At 34.9% G+C, this 22,851-nt stretch overlaps 1 protein-coding gene across 2 annotated transcripts; it reads right to left on the bottom strand.

Moving 5' to 3' along the window:
- Positions 1 to 313: 313 nt before the first annotated feature.
- LOC135691542 (uncharacterized) lies at positions 314 to 22,720 on the bottom strand. 2 transcript variants are annotated; one of them, XM_065209416.2, is made up of 17 exons: positions 21,855 to 22,720; positions 20,429 to 20,551; positions 19,848 to 20,078; positions 19,269 to 19,453; positions 17,919 to 18,106; positions 17,429 to 17,567; positions 16,302 to 16,755; positions 15,517 to 15,761; positions 14,267 to 14,450; positions 12,797 to 12,913; positions 11,778 to 12,031; positions 11,277 to 11,430; positions 10,636 to 10,874; positions 9,881 to 10,033; positions 9,201 to 9,334; positions 8,723 to 8,807; positions 314 to 3,531 (listed from the first exon to the last, which is right to left on the bottom strand). In XM_065209416.2, the coding sequence occupies exons 1-17, from the start codon at positions 21,871 to 21,873 to the stop codon at positions 3,367 to 3,369; spliced, it is 3,069 nt and encodes a 1,022-aa protein (XP_065065488.2). In that variant the 5' UTR covers positions 21,874 to 22,720; the 3' UTR covers positions 314 to 3,366. The 2 variants fall into 2 exon arrangements, with proteins under 2 accessions (XP_065065488.2, XP_065065487.2); XM_065209415.2 differs by having other exon boundaries at positions 315 to 3,531; positions 15,517 to 15,764; positions 21,855 to 22,719.
- Between the last annotated feature and the right edge of the window lie 131 nt (positions 22,721 to 22,851).

Raw genomic sequence — 22,851 nt, 5'->3', positions numbered from 1 at the left:
TCTTCAAAGGGAAACCTCGGAGAATGAAATAATTAAACACTTGAAAATGCTGCCTTGAAAATACTCCATCAATCAAACTATTTGGAATCATATTGAAAGTTTGTGTTTCATTGAGAAGATTTATTCGTGTGACTGATATGCATTCTGAAAAGAAGAAAAATAAAGGACTTCGTATTAGTGACGAAGCTTATTCAAGGTAGACGTAAGAAACTTTTATTTCCAACGAATAAGATACTTGTTTACGATAAAGCAGATATCTATTCCATAGAATAGGATATTTCTTGCTAATGGAAAATATATTCGTCGCCAAAGCAGACCATTTTTGTTGATAATGCAGCAAATGAAGAAGATTTTCATTGATAAATGTACAGATACTTGCTGAATGTAGAAGACAATTATTGCTGATGTTGAAGACATCTTGCCAATAAAGAAAGATTTTTGTAATGGAAAATATATTTGTTGCCAACGTAGATAAAATTTGTTGCTAGTCTTGATGTTTTGTGGTCGATAAAGGTGATACTTCTTGCAATTTAAGAATATATTCATTGCTAATGAAGAAAATTTTTGTTGACAATGAATATCTTTCCTTGCCAAATAAGTTGTTTCTTCCTAACGAAGAAAGCTTTTCCCTCCAGCGTAGAAGATTCCAGTTTCCAAAAAAGAAAGTTTTTGCTTCCAATGAAGAAGCTATCTTTTAGGAATGAAAAATCTATTGGTTTCTGAAGAAGGTTTTTGTTGCATGTGACAAAGAATTATGGCCGATGAAGGAGGCTACGTAGCTATGGAGACTCTTGTTCCTATTGAGGGAAATTTTCGCCAAATTTTCAGGTTGAGAGGATTTTGGTACCTATGTGGAAAATTCTAGATGTAAAATGGGAAGATTCTTTCGGTATTGAGGCAGCTTTTTGATGTTTTAAAGAAAAATATTTTTGCCTATGTCTTTCTTTACAAAAATCTTTCTTTATTGGCAAGATGTCTTCAACATCAGCAATAATTGTCTTCTACATTTAGCAAGTATCTGTACATTCATCAATGAAAATCTTTTTGATGTTTTAAAGAAAAATATTTTTGCCTATGAAGATGATTTTTTCCAATGATGAGGAAAATTCATGAAGATTTTTATCGGCAGCAAGGGAGCTTTTTGGCACTTTTGATGAACATGTCTACTGCTAAGGAGGAAGGTAGTTTTACTACTGTAGTTTCCTAAAGAACAAGGCATCTTTGTGTTGATCTTCAAGATCAAGCCTGCTTGAAAATCACATTTGTATAGAGAAAAATAAACAATAAGTGCTGTTGACAGATAACAAGAAGTGCTTTTACAGGAAAACCAGTACAGGATATTCACTTCACTTTCTTCATCATCAAGCGAATGTGACTGAATGCACGTGCAAGCGGAAATCGACGGTTTGGTTGTAGATACGCCACTATTATCCAGTAGCTTTGGCTTGCACACCGTTTACGTGATACTGCAGTCAAATGAGTACGACGAAAAACTGTATCAAAAGGCGTGGCGTACGGTATAATATCATACCGCATCGTCTTTCTGTTTACCCTGAGACATGCACATCGTGTAAACTTGGTATTAAATGATTTACAAGGATAGGTGTTAAATATGGCATGAAACTTTTGTAGTGAAAACGTAAACATAAAAATAAAGGCACAAATTGTTAGATTATAGCTCAAAATCATGCTAATACTTGCACACAAAAGATTTTAAAAAGAAAACGAGAATTTGATTCAATCGTTGTATTTCAGAACGATTATTAAGTCCTAGAAGACGCTTACTGCATACATTCCAGGCATGATTATCTTGATTTAGAACTGTATTACAAATACTTTAAGGCTAATAGTCGTACGAAGACCTTGCGGCATAACCAAATTCTATTGACTTGGTGTGGCGGAGCGCTACGGAGCATCGATCATAGGCATTAGAAGTTCCCCTGCGTAAGGTTGGCAGCATGCCAGTATGACACTCTTAGCATAGGGGGAGGCAATGTCATACTTGATGCACGTGTTTTTGCTGATAGTAAAATGTAGGCCGGTTAGCAGCTGAATATTTTGGATAGATACAGTCCTCGCTTAATTCAAATGTTGTTTCTTTGTGTTCAAGCCTGAGAAGCGGTGGATATAGTTTCCATACCTGGCTTTTAATGAGAGATAATTCCCTGAAAACAGATCATGTCTAGCTTCTTATTCACACTAAAACTGCTTCCATTTCTGTTTTTACTTATACCAGCAAGATTTACAGGCGCCGCTGTCAGCAGAAATACCGCAATTCGAAGCTTAAAAAAATAGTTATGTTTCTTTGGGAATAGCAAGCGCGCTTAACAACTTTACAGCAGATTGTCTACAAGCTAGGGGATAATATCATCAACGTACAGCAACTTGGCGTCGTTGAATACAAAAACTGCTAATGAACCAGTATGTCTCTATAAATAAGCTACATAGACTTTGTTTACTCGGGCTTCTCTGACTATTAATGGAATAAGGTGAAGAGCTTTCTATAGTTGGGCAAAATAACCCGAGTAGCGAGTCATTGTGGCTCATCATTTCGACGGACAATGCCAAAAAGTTTCGAAAAGCTTCCTGAAAACACGAACAAAACCGATGCTGGAATGGGGACTTTGGTTGATAGCCTCACAGAGGTTTTTTGGTCGTATGAAGGCCTCATTTATTGGCGTACAATGTTAGTTTTGGAAGATAAACTTCAATTTCGTATACAGAAGTTAGGCATTAAGATCCCAATTTGCATTATTGCGTTAGATGATAGCCTTTTGCTACAGTAGCAAGTATTTTCTGATCTGAAGACGAAGTTTTACCCCAAATAAGACATCATAGTAATCAAGTCTGATGGACACCATAAAGGAAAATTCAAAGAAATAAACTAACAAATCGCCTTAACCACAAATTGTAGGCCTTGCAATCCATTCGAGATAAAAAAGTAATGTTGTTTACTTTGCCGCCACATTTCATTGCTCAATCAGACAATTTTCATCATACTGCATCGCAAGAAAAACTCTGTTCTTTTTTCAACTAAAATTGCACTTAACTTTGTGCATTGGAAATATAAAAACCATCGATTCACGACATTACCAGTTGCCATCTTTTTTACACTACATCAATGTATTTTTTCCAAGCTAAAAGCGCAATATAATTTCGCTATAGCTACCTAAGCAATTGCTTTTATAGTCGGGATCTTGCCATAAAAGTTTACCGATATTCGAGCAATCTTAGGTTCTCACGCATATTTCGACGGCTAAGCTTTAGATATGCGTTATGTGTATTAGGACTTGCAATAATAGCATTACCAATTGAGGGCTAATTAACTAGAAGAATATTCAGTTAATTGGATAAGGAGTTGTGTGTTTACATACGCATCTTGTAAGTAGCAAGCTGTAGCTCTTTTCGTAGGTGCTCTGCATCCAGTTGACGGAAGTAGGCCGAGTCTTCATCTTTAACTAGTTCGTCTTGCAAACACTTTATATCGTTTTCCATGCGCTGTCGTATTCCTTTCCGCATGTTATCAACCACCTTAAAAGAAACAGATTATTCAAGACTATGAATAGCGCAAAAGTATACAATTTCGCACTACTTTTAAAACTTGGTTATTAGCAGAATTAGCTTCGTCTATTCAGAGACACAACAAATAATAATAATAATAATAATAATAATAATAATAATAATAAGACAAATATTTATAGAGGATGGCCTCAGTCACTCGAGGGTGCTTTTCATGAGGGTCCTCTATTTAACTAATTGTATCGATTTACTTAAACATTACAAAATTAAAAAAGTTCATCAAATTAAGAGTGGATAAAATCAGTTCACATTGTCCAAAACCTTTATTCAAAAATAATAAAAGATCCTGCCAACTTAATGTTTGTGTCCAGTTCATTCCAGTCATCAACAAACAGATAGGATGACACTTGCTTCCCCCAATTTGTCCTTACTTTAGATAGATGTATTGCTCTTTGTTCCTTGTCTGGATGTTATGCAAAATGGGGGATGATTAATTGGTTGCACAATGCTTCTTTGAACTTTAGGCACACTCTTTATACTTCATATCCATCCACCATGTTTGCAAAGACAAACTTTTTTCTATCCTTATTAAAAGTTACAGCACACTGTGACAGAACAGTAACGATACCTAAGGGGGCATGGCATTTTATAACAACCTTTTGCCCATTCACGATTATTTCAAAGTTTGTTCAAAAAAATGCCAAGAGGAACACCCAAGGAGGGTAAACATGTGCCAGGTGATTTATTCAACGGTAACCGGAGACATTTTTCCAAAAAGACTAAGTTATCTGGATAGTCACTTTCCAAAAGAATCTTTTCTATGTCTTCCAATTCGATCACAAGTTTTTCAGTGGAAAAGGTATGGCCCAAAAAGGGTCCTAAAAATAGACTGGGCACTACATGTACATACTGAGAACAGTTAAATTTCTAAGCTGCTTTAGATTATGGTATTCAAACCCAAGAATTAACTCAAAGTATTCCGGTTCTACGTATTTTTAGAATATTTTAGTGGTGCTTTTTATTTTTAAAGAACCAAAAAAATGCTTTTAAAAAGTAAAGTCTTGCAGCTCTTACAAAATAAACACCAGTGTTTGAATTTTTTTCATCTTTTTAAGCTCCTTAGACGTTTCTGAGACCATCTTTGCCTTTGGTTAAAAAAAACAAGAATCGAAAAAAATCTCATTAGATGTTGTTAACTGAAACGATTATAAACGTGAGCTAGGACTTTCAGTGATTACGCGCGGCGTCTCAAAAAAGGTCTGAAGAGTTTTTCAACTAATTTAGTGGATTGTATTTTCAGTTTGTGCAATAAACATTTAGCGTAAAATGGTTATTTTGTACAAAGAAAAGGAAGTGGAACCTATATTTCTCCTTCCATTTTAAAACAGAGAACAGGCTAATTCCTTCACATGCCAGAATATCATGTTGGCAAAGCGCAGATTGCTGTTCAAAAAACATTAATCCGAATAACATCAATTTCTAGATCTGATACAAAGCTTAGAGAGAATAGCTAAAAATGTTACTTTTTCGGTTCCTACACATTTTGTTAGGTTCCTACACATGAAAGTGAGGTTTAACCGCAGCTCTCTAACAGCAGAGCAAAGAAAAACGAAAGAAAAGAACTGCTGATCGTTTGAATCTAATACAGTCCTGGTGAATCACAGTGCTTCCCTTACTATTTACCACGGTAAGGCTACTGCATAACAGAAAAAGAGGCTACTGCATAACAGAATAAGAAGCTACTACATAACAGAAAAAGAGGCTACTGCATAGCTTAAAAAATAATGACACGTGTCTCTTCGTGCTTTCTACATGTTTTGCCAACCTTGGCCTAAACCATATCAAAAATACCAAAGCTATGCTCTGAAAAAAAGCCAAGGGCTCTGAAAAAAGCCCACGCGCGAACATAGCCGCTCAATTAATAGCTTCTTATATCGATATCCCCAAAAAGGCATTTCGCATTACAGTAGTGGGGAGACAAACCGGCATTTGTCTAAAGGTCGTTTGGCATTCAAAATTTTGTATCATGTGCACATGCGCAGTTGAAAATCTATCAAGTCCTTCTCATATCGCGCGTGGTACTGTAGGAACATTCATGATTCTTGTTGGAATAAGCCAGCCTCGAATGAACAGATGAAGAAAATTTAGAGAAAATTGCGTTATGAGGAAAACATTAAAATTCTGTTTTATTTGATGCAAATATGCAAATATGATGTATAGTTTTTTACTAAAGGCTAGGATTACTATGAGATGGAAGTTTCTTCTGCAAGCCTTCACCCCAATGCGCATGTACATATGACGCACGTTTCTCATTGGTTCAGACAAATGGATATTTAAATAGCCCTAATCAATGGAAATCTAAGACTTATCTTCCCAACAAATACATTCATACTAATAAGTTACATCATACATTTGTGTCTAGATTCCTATCTCGCTCTTTGAACTCATATTTACAAATACATAGCCCAGCCACTATGCATAATTGATTTTAGCCTCGAAAATTATAATTGGCTTTCAAATTTCGAATGGTTAATGCAGTATTAATGAAATAAATTCAGATTTAAGCATTTTTCAAGACTGAAAATGTTCTAAACGCGGCACTCCCAAAACAACTGACCAATCACAGTGAATTAAAAGTAGACATTCTAATGCTATTAACATGAACGCAAAACAGGATTAACAAAAGCTAAGGTTGCGATGTTATTTGTTATACCTCTGTATCATATTTTGATTTTTGCTTTCTCTAAAGAACCCAGGGTATCATGTTGACGTAGAGAAAAATCTTGCGTTTCTTTGGTGTTCGTATGAATATACTTTTCAGAATGCAGTTGCAAAGCTGTTACTGTGATATATCAATTGACGGGTCACTCGCTTGGTCTGGATCATTTGCTGGTATTAATGATTTCAAACATTAAAGTACATAGCGAAATATATGGGTTCTAAAGCTGATCATGCTGTGGTTACGTCAGTGTAGCTATGCATTCAAAAGCCTATATGTGCAACAATAATTTTATATAGAGTTCATTCGCTCACAGCCTAAAAACCTGATATCATTGCAAAACATGACTCTATGAGAGTTACGACTGTAGAAGACTCAAGTAACTCAAAATAAACATTAAACTTGACCTAACCATTGTGTTTTATTCAAGACCCCATTAACAATAGACCAGATCCGGATTGATCCTTACTAACAATATTATAAATGGTTATTCCATTTACTCTAGGCATGGTTAATCATTTCACATCTGAACTTAATAACCAGGTAGCAAACATTCCATTCTTTCATATATGTCTAACATAAACAAAGTTAAAGTAAAGTTCTTTTTGGTGACACGGATCAATGTAAAGTGCCAAAATAGGCTTTGACAAGGAGTGTATGACCAGACGATCCTTATGCCAACGAGAAATAATCTCATTTATTTAGAGAACCAGTGTTTGAATGAACCAAATAGGTAATCAGCAGTAAGCTATTACTTACAAATTAGAAAATTTTGGATTTATAGGTCAAAAAAGCCGTCAGGTCATATTAATTAGTGAAGAAAAGAATTCACCAGATATCTTTACAGGAGAAGCACCAGCTCCTTTTAAAAAATCTTCATCAACAAGATTTGACAAAATCATATCTTTTATGCAACTTACAATGAACAACTATGCGTAGTAGACAGAATACTGATTTTGATTATAAATTGAAAATAAAAAAAATACAAAGCTTGGCCAATATTGTTTGAAACATTACACATTGCTGATCATGGATCTCATCAGACAACCAAACTTCTGCTAAAATTTATGGTTACCTCAAATAAAAGCTTACCTTAATAATGTTCACCCATTTTTAACAAAAATCTGGGAAACATAAATGAATTTTTTATTCACTGACAGTATGGAGTTTTGAATTTTGACGAGTTTTGAGAAAAGCGTTATTATTCCTTATGGTTAAACTCGATTTTTAATATTAATGATTTATGAATAATTCAACACTGGTTCTTCCCACAGATATGCATGATAATTCGAAACAACCTTTAAACAGGTGCTTTTCACCATAGAGTTAAAGAGAAAAAACAAAAGCCAGACAATTCTCAAGCCTCAAATGAATTTTAATTTTCGCAGGTGAAATCTGTTTCACATTTCAGTTCAGGTAAAATATTGCGGAACAAACCTGTTGCAAAAAAGTGAAGACAGGAGAGTTACGACGAAAATGTTTTGGTTATACGACGTAACGACGACGTGAATGTTTTGGAAAGTTACGAAGAAAATGTTTTGGTTATACGACGTAACGACGACGTAAATGTTTTGGAAAGTTACGACGAAAATGTTTTGGTTATACGACGTAACGACGACGTAAATGTTTTGGAAAGTTACGACGAAAATGTTTTAGTTATACAGCAGCTGCTCAACAGCTAGCTCAACCCCCTCCCACCCCAATACAATTAATATTTATTAACTTAAGTATATCCACAGCTTAATTCTCAAGAAGTGGATAAAAAATCGCTTCAATGTTGATGAAGCGAATGTTGGCTCGGTTTTAAGTCAAGTGACCCTCAGTTTTAAACAATCACAATTTGTCATTTACGTGAAAACAAGGGCGAGTCAGCGCTTTAATTTCGCTTTTTCCATGTTGTCTAAGATTAAGAAATCAACAAAAACATGGAGACTTAACAGTATATTCAAAGAAGATCATCCGATGTTTTAGGAAAGGGAAATCCTTAACGGGTAGCCCATGTCAGTGAAGGAAAGCAGCATCTTGTTATTAGTAGACCACTCTATGAAACTGCCAGACAAATTCAGCCAATCAAATAAGAGGGTATGATTTGGACCAATCAGACTCACTGAACATGGCAAAGGAAGAAGTTGTCTTTTTGAAAGCCAGCAAGAAGAGTTCCTAAAAACACCTTTTGCTTACAAGAGACCTTTCGAAACGACAGTGTTCAGCATCTTTTCTGTTTTTTTTGTAAACAGAACCTGTATTCTAGACTGAAAGATTGTTGTTTGTGATAAGAAGCAGGTAACACACGCACGAGTGGGAGGAGTCTGCTACCTGCTTCAAAGGATTCAGAACAGCATTCATTTCTCTCTAAAACTCGGTTGAAAACAAAGGTTGTTTGAGACCGTATGGCACCGACCTATCAAACTGAATTTTCAGTCAACTCCAGACGTTCACATTGACAGAGCAAATAGATCGATCAACATGAATAATTATCTTCACCTTTGCTTGGGCCTTTTCCCGCACTTGTATTTCGTAGCGTTCTCTCGCCACTGCCTCTGCCATCATTGAAAATTGATCACGATAGCTGACAAGTCAAAGAGTCTAAAGCTTCTGTTTATATTGATGGTAACTGTTATTCTGTTCATTAGTTGCTTATATTTTATAAAACTACATATTGATTATATTTCATATATAAATAAAGCAAAATTGAGCCAAAATCTCACATTAACATCAATTGATATGATCATTATTAAAATTAGCTTAAGATTTACTTAGAAAATTAACGAAATTTGGCTAGGAGGAGATCCTTGTACAATATAAAAAATATGCGATCTTTTGAATTCATAAACATATGAAAATTACAAATTGGAAAATCATAACTTCGAAAACCTTGATGACTTTATTATTCATTCTTTGTTGTATTTTTGACAAAAACAACTATCACTGAAAGAGTAATCACTGGTTTTGAAAAGGATACAAATTTTCAATCGAATCTAACTCATTCTGTTTCCGCTGGGTGTCCACAGCTCTCTGCTCTTTAGCATACGATCGAATCTCTCTCACTCTTTGCTTTTGAATTTCCAGAGCGTCCTCAAACAATTGCTTGAATATCTTTGTTAAGAAAAGGAAATCGTGAGAGATAATTAAAGACCAAATAAAAAATATTCAAAGAAAGGTCTACATGTTACAATTTTACAAATCAATCTTAATTTCCAAAATCAAAAATCACAAAACCTGTAGTCACTTGAGCAGCATATGTAATGATTCGCGTATATGAGCATATGATTTGAGTGCCTAATAAAGTTAACAGATTGAAATGGCAGTAAATGCAAATGATTCTCCATCTTAATATCGTCATTCTTTTAAAGGTGTGGTACTTGTTAATGTATGCTTTCTGCTTGCTTTGGCGCAAAGATTCTGATTGCTTTTGCGCTAGGACCCTCCTTTAAATCACCAGCTTACCAACAGAAAAGACTGTTGATCAACTTTCGATTGTATTTTCTAAAAAGGCCCAACAATCATATGAAATAATCAGTTCACTAAATTGGTGAAGGCATACAGACTGTTTTAATGAGTTCAATATTTTACACCTCTACACGCATAAACGCAAAAATTTCAATAGCAACAGAAAAGTGCAAAATTCCTAATCAATTGTACCTTTTCCTCCTTCGTGCGCCTTTTCAGCATCCGTGCACGCATACGAACTTGATAATCATCGTAATATCTACGTGCCCTCGCAGAGGCCAGTCGCCTTTCTCTGAGCTTGTTTTTAACTTGCCGCTGCTCCCTTGACTTTTCCTTAGCCTCTTTCTGAAATCAGTCAAAACAACAGTAAAGTTACAACATACTGGCTAATGTTTTGAGGAGGAGGGATCAAAGTGAAAATCGCCTGGCGAAATGCCTCATGGGAAGGGAGGGCATCAGAGAGGAAATTCCACTTGTCGTGTTAAGTATCGTCATCAAGTAGCAAAACCAATTTTATCTAATTTATTCGTTCACTTGGGCCTTCATTTAAAGAGAACAAATCTGTAGTGAGCAAGGCTTTTATTTAATGAATTGAATAGCTAGTTTGCGTTTGTTTGAAGATGTATTTTCTCGATAATACAGCAACAAAGCTATGTCATTATCACACATTTCATTCCTATACAGTAGTTTTTCTAGTATTTTTGTCCTTTATCCCAACAAAACCAGGTTCCAGTCCGCACATTTCAAAAATTCAAAAAATAGCGAGAAATTGTGTATACTATCCGGTCCTGTGTAGAGATCACTGCTGACAAGGTAAATGCTTTGTTAAAACAAAAGTGAAAATCTAAAACTAGATAAAAAATAGAGCAAATGATTTTCTCTGCTGCTTCGTCGAATCATTACCAAAAGATACCAGTTCTCAAACTAATGTAAAGGAAAGAAATTACCTGTCTCCGATTATGTTCCAGTTCTTTTTTCATGATTTCCACTAGAGCTTCTTGTTTTCGTTTTGATTCTTCAATATGTCTTTGAATTACAGTCGGCTTTCTGAGATGAGCTGCTTTCGTGAGGTTGGAAATCTGCCTCATTTGTTTCTGCCACATCAGTCTTGCAGTAACTGGAGACAGATATAAATGAGGGAACTCCTCTTTCATTAATGGGAGAATGTCTTCCTCTTCAACCACCACTGAAACACGAATTGCAACGCTATAGCATGACTTAATTATAATGAAAAGCCTGAGAAAGTCATTATGCTATTCCAAGTTGCTTAAAATATGAAGCAAATTTTAACGTGATGATTTACGTGTCAACTCCAAATACTAAAAATACAATTTTTATTCCCAAGTACCAGCCATAGTTTAATTGACAAAGTACTAAATTTTTACCCAGGACTTAGAAGCTTGGCTGACTAGACTTAATTTGACTTGAATTTTCTTGACTGGACTATATATATAAAAAAAACCTTTGTCATTGTAAGTTTTCTTCCAGACTAAATTTTTCTGTAACACTTGCAGGCTCCCGAGATAGACAAATATTGTGTACTTCGTTCTATTTCACCTACGTTTAAATATCATTTCCAAATACTCACATCTTCCTTTTCTGCGGCTTTTTGCAACAGGGCTGCTAGATGCACTTCTTTTTCTCTGCTTGCTAACATCTCTCGTCGGCTTGCGAGCACGTTGTCCATAAATCCTGGCCAATCTACTTGCGCAGTGATTTGTGCTTTGTGGGGTCCCGCTTTCCTATGTCAGTGGGCAAAGTTTATCGATTGAACCATATTCAAACACAATTTTAAAGACAAAGAATAAGTCAATTCGCTCAGCATTTCTGCAAGAGCTTTCATCGTATTAAATATCTAACACTTCTTACATATATCTAATACTTATTATAATATTTCTACAAGATTTCTTTGATATGGTTTTTAAAAAATGGGCTAATAGCAGGACATCTACATATTCACTATAATGAACCAATCAAATTGCTTTTAAGTGGGTTTTCATTCTACTTTGGCCTATTACAAAGAATAATTCGTGCCTGTTTGAAAATATTTCATATCTATTACTTAAAACATGAAGAAATATCAAAATACCATTCTAGGAAAAGGCTTCTCTGTATCTTTTTTCAGTTGATTTTTCTTTCCTTTCTGAGCTTCCATCAGACTCTTCGAGTATCTATTTTTCACTGAGGCAATCATATCCTCGTTTTCTTGATCTTCCTCTTTCAATGCTTTGACAAGACGTTCAAGCCTCTCGTCCCTGCTTTCAATAAGGTTATCTTTAAACTGGACCTTCTTTTTTCGTTGTCTATTTTCAGGAGTCAGGACTCCATGGACATCCTCTTTCTCTGAAAATAGCGATCAAAAGTAGAGTCAAAATAACACCAAGGTTATGTTATTACTGAGGTTTTTCAAAGAAACAAATTAGCTATTCAAGATACTTTATAGATTCAAATCCCCTATAAAATTAAAAAAAATAAACAGAGTGCATATTTCCATCTTAAATAAGACTGTTTTTTCTAGGGCCTCTAATCAGAAGTTATATACATATGTATACAATGCAAAAATGTACTTATACTTATTCCCATGGCTACCTGTCCATCCCATTGTTCATTATCGTCTTACCTGAATGTTCATGGGCCATGATTCCTAGATATATGTTGTAAACTAGATAGATGGTAAGGGTCATGGCAGTTTTCTTTATGTAATGAAGTACACGCCTTTACTTAAAAGGAGGAATTTAATTATAAACCACGCAGGAGACCTTGGTTTAGACCTCATTCCCAACAGTTGCCATAGTAGGACTGAATGGTTGTAAAATACAACTATTGGATGGTTAGCATAACTTGGAATGTTAAAAGATATCTATTCTAAACCAGAAGGAGAAACAGGGTATATTCTATCTATAAGAAATATATGAAACTAATTGAGATTGGGTAACATTTAAATGCTGTGTTCGAAAACGTTGGCACACATCGCAAGCTTTTAGTTTCTCGTGACATAAAGCTAGGTAGACTTTGATAAAAAAGAGTTATTTGAACTTATTTGGCCACATGGGGAGCTCAGCCACCCTGGGGCTTCTAATTCTGCACCCTTGATCAATAGAATCTTACCCTTGCTGAAATGCTTGGATGAAATCTTTTGATGATGCCCAGCTTTACCCCTCCTCGTAACTGAAGGTGCCCTATCGTACTCCGACTGGGTCGCTTGGTGATGGATGTTTCCATAGTCTGAAAGAATAGACAATACAAATTGGTTGTTCTCGAAGAAGTGTATTTTAGGAAACGATGACGTCAAATATAGAAGGCAGTCTGAGGAGTCGTGAGACGGAGAGAACTTGGCGGCTTACAAGAAATAGTTCAAAGGAGGTTCATAATTCTAGCAAAGAGGACAAGATGAAAAAGGGAAAGACGGAGAGGACAAGATGAAAAACATTTTATAATAATGCAGAATAAATCTTATTCAACAAGTATACGATCAAGAGTATAAAATTTCAACACGAGACACAGTATAAAGTAATTTTTTTAGAGAAAGAGAAAAAAGTACGGTGGAGTTAAGATAAAAACATTTTCACAGAAGCGCAAAGAAGTTAAGTAAAAATTTGAAAGGGGAGCTTATTTTCTCTTTTCAATTTGAACTTGAAAGCTGAGTAATGGATTAAATTTCTTGAGGGTTCTTTTAGACATTGTGGTTTTCATTAGCAATTGAAATCCAAAGGACAAAGGATCAAACGCAATACATTGACGCAATTTTTGATAAATACTTGTGAGCAGAATATTAAAGACAGAATTTTTAAACTTTTGGTACAAAAACTTCAACCAAAAAAGTTGTCTATGTTGCTAGTCTAGAATCGCTACTTCATCAAAAAATAGAAGCATAATGATGACATTAATTACAACAAGAAACATCTATTTTGTAATTAATGTCATTAAATCATTTCAAAGTTGAAATTCTAACAAGATCACGGCTTTCATCCTTTGATGTATAATAAAAAAATGATAGCTTGAGCTTTCGGGGTACTGTCATACTAATTCATAACATGTTTGGGGTTTTATCATATATTTCGTTCCAATCAAAAGAACTGAAAGACAGATAGCCATAGTAATAGCTTATATGTGAACCTGAAAAACCACAAGAAAAAATAATAAACATAAAAATAGTACGTTATAGAGAATAAACGAAGATTCCCTCTCTTGGTTAACAAAAGCCACTAACATGTTGGAATGAGCTGACTAAATACCTTAATTACCTACAAGCCAGCTTAAATTACTTGGAACACCCAGTAATTCGCATTATCATATTCAAAAGCTTACTCTTTTCTCTATAATTTTCATTTCTTTTTCGGAATACCATTATTTCCGCCCCCTCCCTGCCAGGACAATTTTGATTGTTTAGGCAAACACAATACAAGTCAGAATAAAAAAATCTCTCCATAAGATCCTCTTTTTAATAGTAAACCAACATTATTCCTGGCGGGAGAGGGGGTTGGCTAAGTTGTTCTTGAAAACTGAAGTTAAAGCTCCGAGACATGCAGGAATTGCCGAGGGTTGTTTTATAATTAGCAGGTCTAAAAATTTACCCACCGAATTCACTGTCACTACAAATAGAATCATTTGCCTCCTCAGAGAGGACCTCGTCAATCAATTCAGAGGGGAACCTTCTGACGTCATCCACCAAATACTTTCGCAATGATTTGATATTCACGGTGTTCGGATCAGAAGGTAAATGCTCGCTATGTTCCAACATTCTAACTGCAGCACGAACCTCCTTGGGAAGAGACACGAGAATAAATCATGAACATACACTGTCCTGGTATACGTGAATGAGCGATAACTGTAGATGACACTCATGAAAAAAATGTCAAGCAAAAAAAATTTACAAAACATCGTGGTATTTTTTAATTATCATTATTATCATTACCATCATTAAAACATTTCTATAGCACCATTTATCTATGCTAAAATATATTCAAAGGCGAATTAAGAAGCTTAGGTATACAAAGAAAAGTTAGGTACAAATAGTTTCCGATTAGGCATGAAATTATGAATATCCATTAAATGCAATTCTGAACAAATCTTAAATATCGACTTAAATTCTAAAATCTTAGTGGTCATTTGTAGCTCTATGGGGGGGGGGGGTGAGTTCACAATTAGGGACCAGCAATGATCAAAGCAATATCGCCCCAACTCTTTGTATAAGAACGAGGTACATTCAAAATTTGGTTACCGTTAGATCACAATGATCTACCAGGATTGTAAATAATAATCAGTTTTATCAGATATTCAGGGGCTTTACCCTGAAGAATCTTCAGCAAGGCGAAGAGGATTTGAACGTTTGAGAAGCGTCAATACATTCGATACTAAGTCGTTGCAGTTTCATGTGTCATGAACTCTATAATAAATAGAAAGATACCACCCCAACTATTTTAAAAATTGTCGAAGTTTCTCCTATATTTGACTTTTGCATTACTTCTATTTTTACTGGAAATTACAGTTAGGTATTTGCATAATTATGTCTCTTATTTGTATGCAGCGAATATAGCCCTTGAAACCTAGCAAATGTCTATATTTTCTTTCGAGACTTTTTTCTAAAATGGGATTTAGAAACCTTACATAAATATTTTGAATAATCAAAATAGGAGTGACACTAAACGACCACTAAACGCCTTATGAGACTTTTTTCTAAAGTTCCTACAATCAAAATCTGATTAGGCGTGATTTTTGCAGATGCTGGTCAAAAAATCTCGCAACACAATGTGATATTCAAGCATTTTAGATCCCTTAACAGTATGTAACATCACATTGTCAAATTGCGAAACATAAAATCAACAAACCTCAAGTTTTTTATCGAGTTCTCTTAGTGTTTCGGGCTTTGGCCTGGCTGTTGCCTCTGCCTCATTGCATCTGCCCGCCTTCAAATTGAGTAGCTCATTAAGCTCGGAGACCGACGATCGATCTTCTGTAGCAGCTTGATAAGAGCTTGGTAGTTTTTCCTCATCTTCCTTTACATAAGGCATATCAGAAACCGATGTATGAACCGATCGCATTCTCGTGGGCTGTTCGTCCTTTTGAGACGAAACTGCTGTAATAAAAACAGTTTGATTTGAAGAGGTATTAGACCACTATTTCAAATATGCCTTTAGGTTTGAGATGACTACATCAAAGATAAACGTCCCCTGAGAGGGTATATTTTCATTTTGCATCTATGGAAAGATATCAATGGCGTTTTTATGTACAAAGAATGAGTAAACATTCACTACCTAAAGGGGGTTCAAAAAATAAAATAGACGATTAGTAATCGATTCTTCAAGAAAAGCATTATAAACAGAATTTCTAAGACTGCATAAACATGACGAAGAATCCTAATAATTGCATCAGAGGAGTAGAAACGCTTTTCGTGGAAAGAAAATAACACAAACACTATCAAAATCGTAACAATGCCCTCGGTTTTTCTCCTCCGCATCTGTCAAGAGCCTGTACGCAGCAAAAATTACGGAGCAAAGATTGAACTTCACTTCGAAGTAGCAAAGAGTGAAATTTACTTCTTCCCTAATAAAGTAGTGTTATCAAAAATAAGAATGAAATGGAAAACTATCGGTTCAGATTTTCTTTGCATTACCTTGATGTTTCTGCTGAGTGTTATTTTGCACGGAGCTGACATGCTGCCTGCTTGGAGGGTGAATTTCTGTATTGTCGACCTGATCATGGATGGGCGTTGCTTTATGACTGTGCCTTTTCCAAGATAGCTGTTTTTCTTCGCGAGCTGATTTGCTTTCACCTACAATATCAGAAACGCGATCTCCTTTTTGGTTACTTCTAGCAGATTTCAACTCATCTTCTGATTTCTTTCCCAGATTATCGCGAGTTTTCTGATGGTAGTAATGATAATGTTCGTGGCGATGATTCACAGAAACTGGTCGTTGACTTCCAGTACCTTCGGTTTCAAAAGGAAAAGGTTCACGTGGGCGAACCCCGACTTCCTTATATGGAGTGTCCATTTCTTTTCCATTCAGCTCATTGGTAGAAAGAATACTAGGCCAACTTGCACTTGACATTGAGCTTTTAAGAGACTCCTTAAAAGAAAGTAAAATAGATTTTACATGAAAAGAAATTGTAAAAGCAAACCGTAACCAGCAACTTAAAACTCATTAAACAGCAATTAGAAGAACAGCACACATACAAGTTATTAACTATAAAGTCAGTCAAGGCAATTTAAGCTTCAATTTTGATGTAATTCAATAAAGATTCAATTTTGAGGTAATTCAATACAACTTAAAAATTATAGTAATATTTAATGTTCATCAAACCCTATTCAACATTGGCTAGAAGGCTGTATATTGATTTCAGTCATGTGAAAGGGAAAAGAACCATGTCTCATATTACATGAATTTCAAAATCAAATCTTAAGCCTTGTTGAAAGGCCCTCAATTTTCATTAAACAACGCTTAATTTTTGTAGAGCATTGTTCACTGATATCATAGGCTAGTAATTCAATTGAACTTAAATATTATCGCCGGGTTGCACATCACTGTGTCGGGTTTTCACTTTGTAATCTTTGAATGTTCGCATTCGACGCCAATTCATCACACTTCAACTGTAGTTGCGCCGGCCCAAATTTTTTTAATAGAATGTTCATAAATTTGACTGTTTTAAAAAACTTCAACCCATTTATATTGAGTAAAGTTCTGTGAAAAATCATAAATCATAAACCTAGGAGAATGAAAAAAAAGAAATACTGCAACCTACATTTCTTGGATGCTTCATCTTTGAAAAACTGGTCAATAACACTGGATCAGTGTTCCTTAGGTTCTCATTCGGTATTTTCTCGTCAGGATTTCTATTCAGCTTGCTGGTTGAAACACTATGGATGTCCTTTTTCCTGGCACTAAAGAAATTTCAAAAACTGCATAATGATCCACTCAGAATTTATAGAACCGGCAAGATTTTTCTATTTTCCCCAATATTAGAAATCGCCTTGACTTAATAAAAAAGGGGATAGGAATTTGCTAAGACGATGAGATATTTAAATCGCACGAAACAGCGGAAACAAAGTATACTGAAGTGATTTTCGTCCAATACTCTTGAGAGTAAAAACATTGGAAAATGAGTGAACGTAAGCTGAAATTTTCAGCAAAATTTAATCAAACTCCTCAATACTTGATTATTTAGAAAGGTTCTGATAAACAGGAAATTTTAGTATGCATACTGTGAGGAAAATTGAAACCAAAGGTCTTACTGTTTGCTATAATCTTCAGCCTCTCTGGCAAGTTCTTCTGTACAATCTGATCCTGCAGATGATACATATGCAAATGGCTGAATTTGAAAAGTACCATTAGCTTTAGAACGACCCATACTCTTGATGTAGCCTACACTATGCTCCGGTTGGTCAAGACTGTCTTGAGTGAAATCATGGACTGATGGATTCTGAAGAGGAAAATTACTATACATTTTAATTTCGAATGCATTGAGATGTTGAATTACAAAACACCTAAGTAAACTACAGAACTGAGTCAATGAAATAGATACAAACAAGATATCAAGAGAACATTTATCACAAACTCCAAGTAATGGGGTAGCCTGTCTAGTTAGAAAGGAGGTTGATACATAATAGCAGTATTCTTCCAAGTCAGGCTAACCAAACAAATTGAAGAAACCAAAAATCAACATGGTACATCAACAAAAATTTAGGCTTTAGTACAATTAGTACAAAAGGTCGACAAATCCATGTAGAATGATCCTTTCTGTCGGTACTATCCTTGCAGCAAAGCTTGAGAGTAGCTTTCTAAATATAGAGCTTACAATATGACAAGAACTCACTGACTGAGAAGAAACTGATTCTGATCCTAATTGTGAATTGTCAATTGTTAAACCTGCTGAAGCTTTTGAATGAGGCAACGAAATGCTGGCAGATTACAGATATCACTTATAAAAAACTGATTGGACTTTTGCTTGCAAAACAATGAACCTTAGTATGGGATCTTTGAAGAGAAACATAAAAGAACACTTTGAGCAAATAAATGATTTAAGGTAAAATTAAGGGACATTACTGCAAAAGAAAGGAATCAAGAGACTTAATTTGCCTATACAGCTTAGCTAGTTTCTTGTGCAAAGTTTTAACTTGTTATTTTGCTGAAGTAGTTAAGATAATAAAGGATAATTAGTTAAATTACCTAAATTTTAGAAGACCAGCTTATTCCGTTTATAGTAGGGAATATTGGCAACAAAATCAAATCTGAGAGCAGTGGTAGACAGAGTTACAACTGCTACCATTACATGACGGGAAAGGACAGGAAGATCATGAATGAGCCAGACAGAAAACTATTAAGTCAAACAACTTGAATAGGTTAACCCCTTAACAAAAAGAAATAACAGGTAGGCCAAGAAGTTAACTGCCAAAGACAATTCCACCCAAAACTCCAAGCTTTGTGAGGAACAAATTGTACTAGGAAAGAAAATCCAATTAAAGGCCTCACTTCTAGCAGAAAAAGCGTACAGAAGAAGTAAGGCAGACCATACAATTTTGGCTATCAGATTGTAGTTCAGCTGGTTGTTTACTTTTCTAATGCTGACAACAGGTTGAACAAACCTCTTCATCTGTTTCATGTGTTGGTTGCTCTGTTGGCATAAGATACTTTTCCATAATCTTAGCTGAGCCTTTTCTAGAGCGATATTTTTCATTTTTTTCTTCATCTCCAAACTCTTGTTGAATAACATCTGACAAGATTTCATGTTCACTTGACAACAAATTTGAATCATTTTCTTCTGATTGCCCTAGACATTCAAACAATCAATCCTTTATTGTGATACTTGTCAAAACATTTTGCAAAGAAAATCTAACAATTAATTGACAACAATGTCTATCTCCCTATTCTGACCCTGATTAAATGAGACTTCATTTGGCTGACCTGATTTTCAAACTATCAAAAACTAATGCCATTTGAGCTAAAGAAATTCCAAGTTATCTGAAACTTGGCAGCTACAACAAAAATCTTAATTACTAACAAAAACATTCTGATTCATCAAAAAAAACTAATGCTGAACACATTTGTATCAAAAAGCATTGCCCTATTTATACACATATTTTTGATGTTGTACACATTTCAATTCTTAAAAAATTCCAAAACCTTTTACTTAAAAACTGCAAAAAGGTAAATAAAAATACTACCATCATCTATTTCTATACTTTCATCATCTTTTTCTAATTCTTGCAAGATATACTCAAGAAGTCGCATAAAAATTTCTAGCAGATTTCCTATAGTTGCAATATTGCCATTTATGATGTCAGCAGCCTCAATATGTGAAAGGTCTGTCTCGAGTACTTCTTTAGAAAGAGCATCAATGATGAGTTGACAATTTCTGATCTTCTCTTGTTTCTTTGTTGCATTTTGTTTGATTCCTTAAAAAAAAGCCAGATATTGGATATTTGAAAATAAGCCAGAATAGCTCAAAAAATATTCTTGAGAATCTTTCTATTAGAGAGCAGCAAATTAGGCAAAGTAGATTGATAAAAAAAACTGTAAGCATTGAAAGTTTTTCTAAAACAAAAATTACATATATCTATTTACTCCTTCCGTTGTTTTTTCTGATTGAAATTTTCAGCTGGAAAAGAATCAAGATACATGCCATAACCACAAAACAAATGTTTAAAAGGAGCTTGACATAATATTTTTTTCAAAAATTGCTTGACAACAAGGTATGGTTTAGTCATCCAAAAAAGAACAGAGCAATAACATAACAAAAACCAACCTTTTGGAAGCTCTCCAGTCAGTGCTTCATAAAGTAAAATGAAAAACCCCTCATCACAGTCACTTATATCCTTAATTTTTTTCTCAACTCCAAACCTTTCAAGAAGATGATTGGCAATTTCAACTAAAATAAAAAATTAAAATGTTTGTATTCCATCCAAGAATGCAAAACAAAATGCAGAGGATATTGTAAATCTAAAGTTTAGTATGGAATTTGTTTGCTAACATTTTTTCTGACATACTTTAGCTTCATCACTTTTAGAGACTACTACTCTTTAATGGTAGACTGGCATTCTGTTTATTGGTCTACCAAAAGAGGTATTGTCTATCAAAGCAATAACAATGTGTCACATTTGGTCAAATTTGTGGTACATACATTGAAGTCCAGTTCACAAAGACCGATAAGTGTAGCATCAGGGTGCAATAACACAATTGTATTGTCAACCAAAAAATGTCACTAAAAAAATTTCTGTACATTTGATCTCTCAATTACATTATATCTTGTTTATAAAATCAAGACTTATTTGAGTATTTTTTAACATTGATAAATAGTTTTTGCCTTTAATAATGCATATTTCTGAAAGAGTAAGTAATCCTGAAATTGAACTCAAACTAATGCCAGACTGGAAACTTTGTTGTGGGCCCACGATATATTGCCCGCACACTCAAATTTTCAATCTGCGCACTTTTGCATTTTGGGCACGCAAAGTCCCTATCTGAATACATTTCACATAAATAACAATACAAATTGCTTAACAGTGCGTAATTTCAGGTGCACAGTCGCACAGTCAGGTGCATGAACTTGCCCACACAAGAAACAAAGTTTCCAGTCTGGAACTAATGCTAGCATATGATCTTGAAACAGGTTTTTAGCCTGCCACCTAAGAGAAAATTTCAAAAAAAGCACAATATAAACAGCAAATAAATGATTTAATTTGTACAGAAAATAGTACCAGGTAGCGTGTGGAAAATTCATAGAGATTTTAAGTGTGCAAAGCAGTTGCTTCTGCACAGATTCTAGCACAAGAAAATGTTTGCATGTGTGGGCTTCCAGTGTGGAATTCATGTAGCTTACGCCGGAGATACCAGGCGTGGACAAATGACTTTGACTGTATTTCTATTCTTTATTGGCGTATATCTGGTGAGAGCTTTAATTGCTAGGTTTCTCGAGGCCTCTTGTTCTAGGACTCCTCGTGCTACCTCTGACAAAATCGCACACAACATACACTTCTGGACGTAGAGACAGTGTACAGAACTATTGAGATTCCGTTCAACAGGCTCTGTATTTAATGAAATTGTTCACATGCATACCAGAGGTTCTGTTGTTCAGAAGAGAATTATGCGTTTTGGAGAGTGTGGTGAAAACATAAACATTTAGGTTAATTAAAATTGAATTCGCAATTTTAGAATCAAATGACTAAAGTTACCTGCACCAATATAGTCCATCCCTCACTTATAGACATCTAAAACTTTATTTGCATAATGTAATTGATTTATTTCTTTGATTCCATCATTTGTAGCGATCACCTTCAACGGATTCAGACGCCATAACAAACTTCAGCGGCGGGCAAATTTGTAAATGTTGTTGGCGTTGTAACTATCTCCTTCAGAGGTGTCTGCCAGATGCTACGCATGTTCCTATTATATTTTGTGCTTGTCAACCAGCTGACCCCTCCTAAAGAAAATGTACAATATTGTGGCGCATCTTTCTCTCAAACTTGTTTTTTTCAAGGGCAAAAAATTGAATTTAAAGGCACTTCTGATACGGAGACGACCGGGCGATAATCTTCAACAGAGTAAAGCAGCCCTCCGTCCTGGAGTCAAGAAGCATTGCCTCACTCATTAAAAGACTCCCCAAAACATAACCCTACCCAATGTAAAATTAAAACGAAAACTTTCATAACATCAAACTTCATCGAAAAATCAAAATACTGGTTTCATTCGAAACTTGTTTGGTAAACCTCATTGAGAAGAACGAAATACTAAAAAAGATGTCCATTAAGAAAATTGTGATTTTAACAAGGGTAGAAAGTTTTTTAAAATTCTAAGGTTCCTTTTACATGCTCCTAGCTTTTGCCTCAAAATCTTGCTGCCACAGATCCATCAGCTCTTCTAATACTAGGCTTTAAGCAGCTTATTAACTTCTTTGCTTTTTCTCACTGCGTAACAAGAATTGTCGCGCAGTTTTTACATGCATGTGAGTGTTTGACTTGCTACATTTCTCACTTTCTATAAAAATATTGAATAAGCTGCTTTTAAATTTTTTGATTCCCTGATTTCCCAAACTTTTTCATATTTCTTTGTTTCCCAAGATAAAGTTAAAATAAATTGCATAGAATTGTAATGATTTTTGTGACGTCGTCACTTTGCCACTCTATTATCCAAAAACAGTTTTGCCGAAAGTTTTTTCGTAATCCTCAAAAT

Source organism: Rhopilema esculentum, chromosome 13 (genome assembly GCF_057945365.1).
Source record: "Rhopilema esculentum isolate cy_ngs chromosome 13, ASM5794536v1, whole genome shotgun sequence".
In the NCBI taxonomy this organism is placed as follows: domain Eukaryota; kingdom Metazoa; phylum Cnidaria; class Scyphozoa; order Rhizostomeae; family Rhizostomatidae; genus Rhopilema; species Rhopilema esculentum.
Note: the sequence above shows the minus strand (reverse complement) of the source record. Positions and strands in the feature narration are given on the sequence as shown.

Coding starts and splice junctions, on each gene's coding strand:
- LOC135691542 (XM_065209415.2), bottom strand. Junction 11,431..11,777: donor AGAAGCCTTTTCCTAGAATG/GTATTTTGATAT, acceptor CCACTGACATAG/GAAAGCGGGACCCCACAAAG. Junction 10,034..10,635: donor TGGAACATAATCGGAGACAG/GTAATTTCTTTC, acceptor GACTGATTTCAG/AAAGAGGCTAAGGAAAAGTC.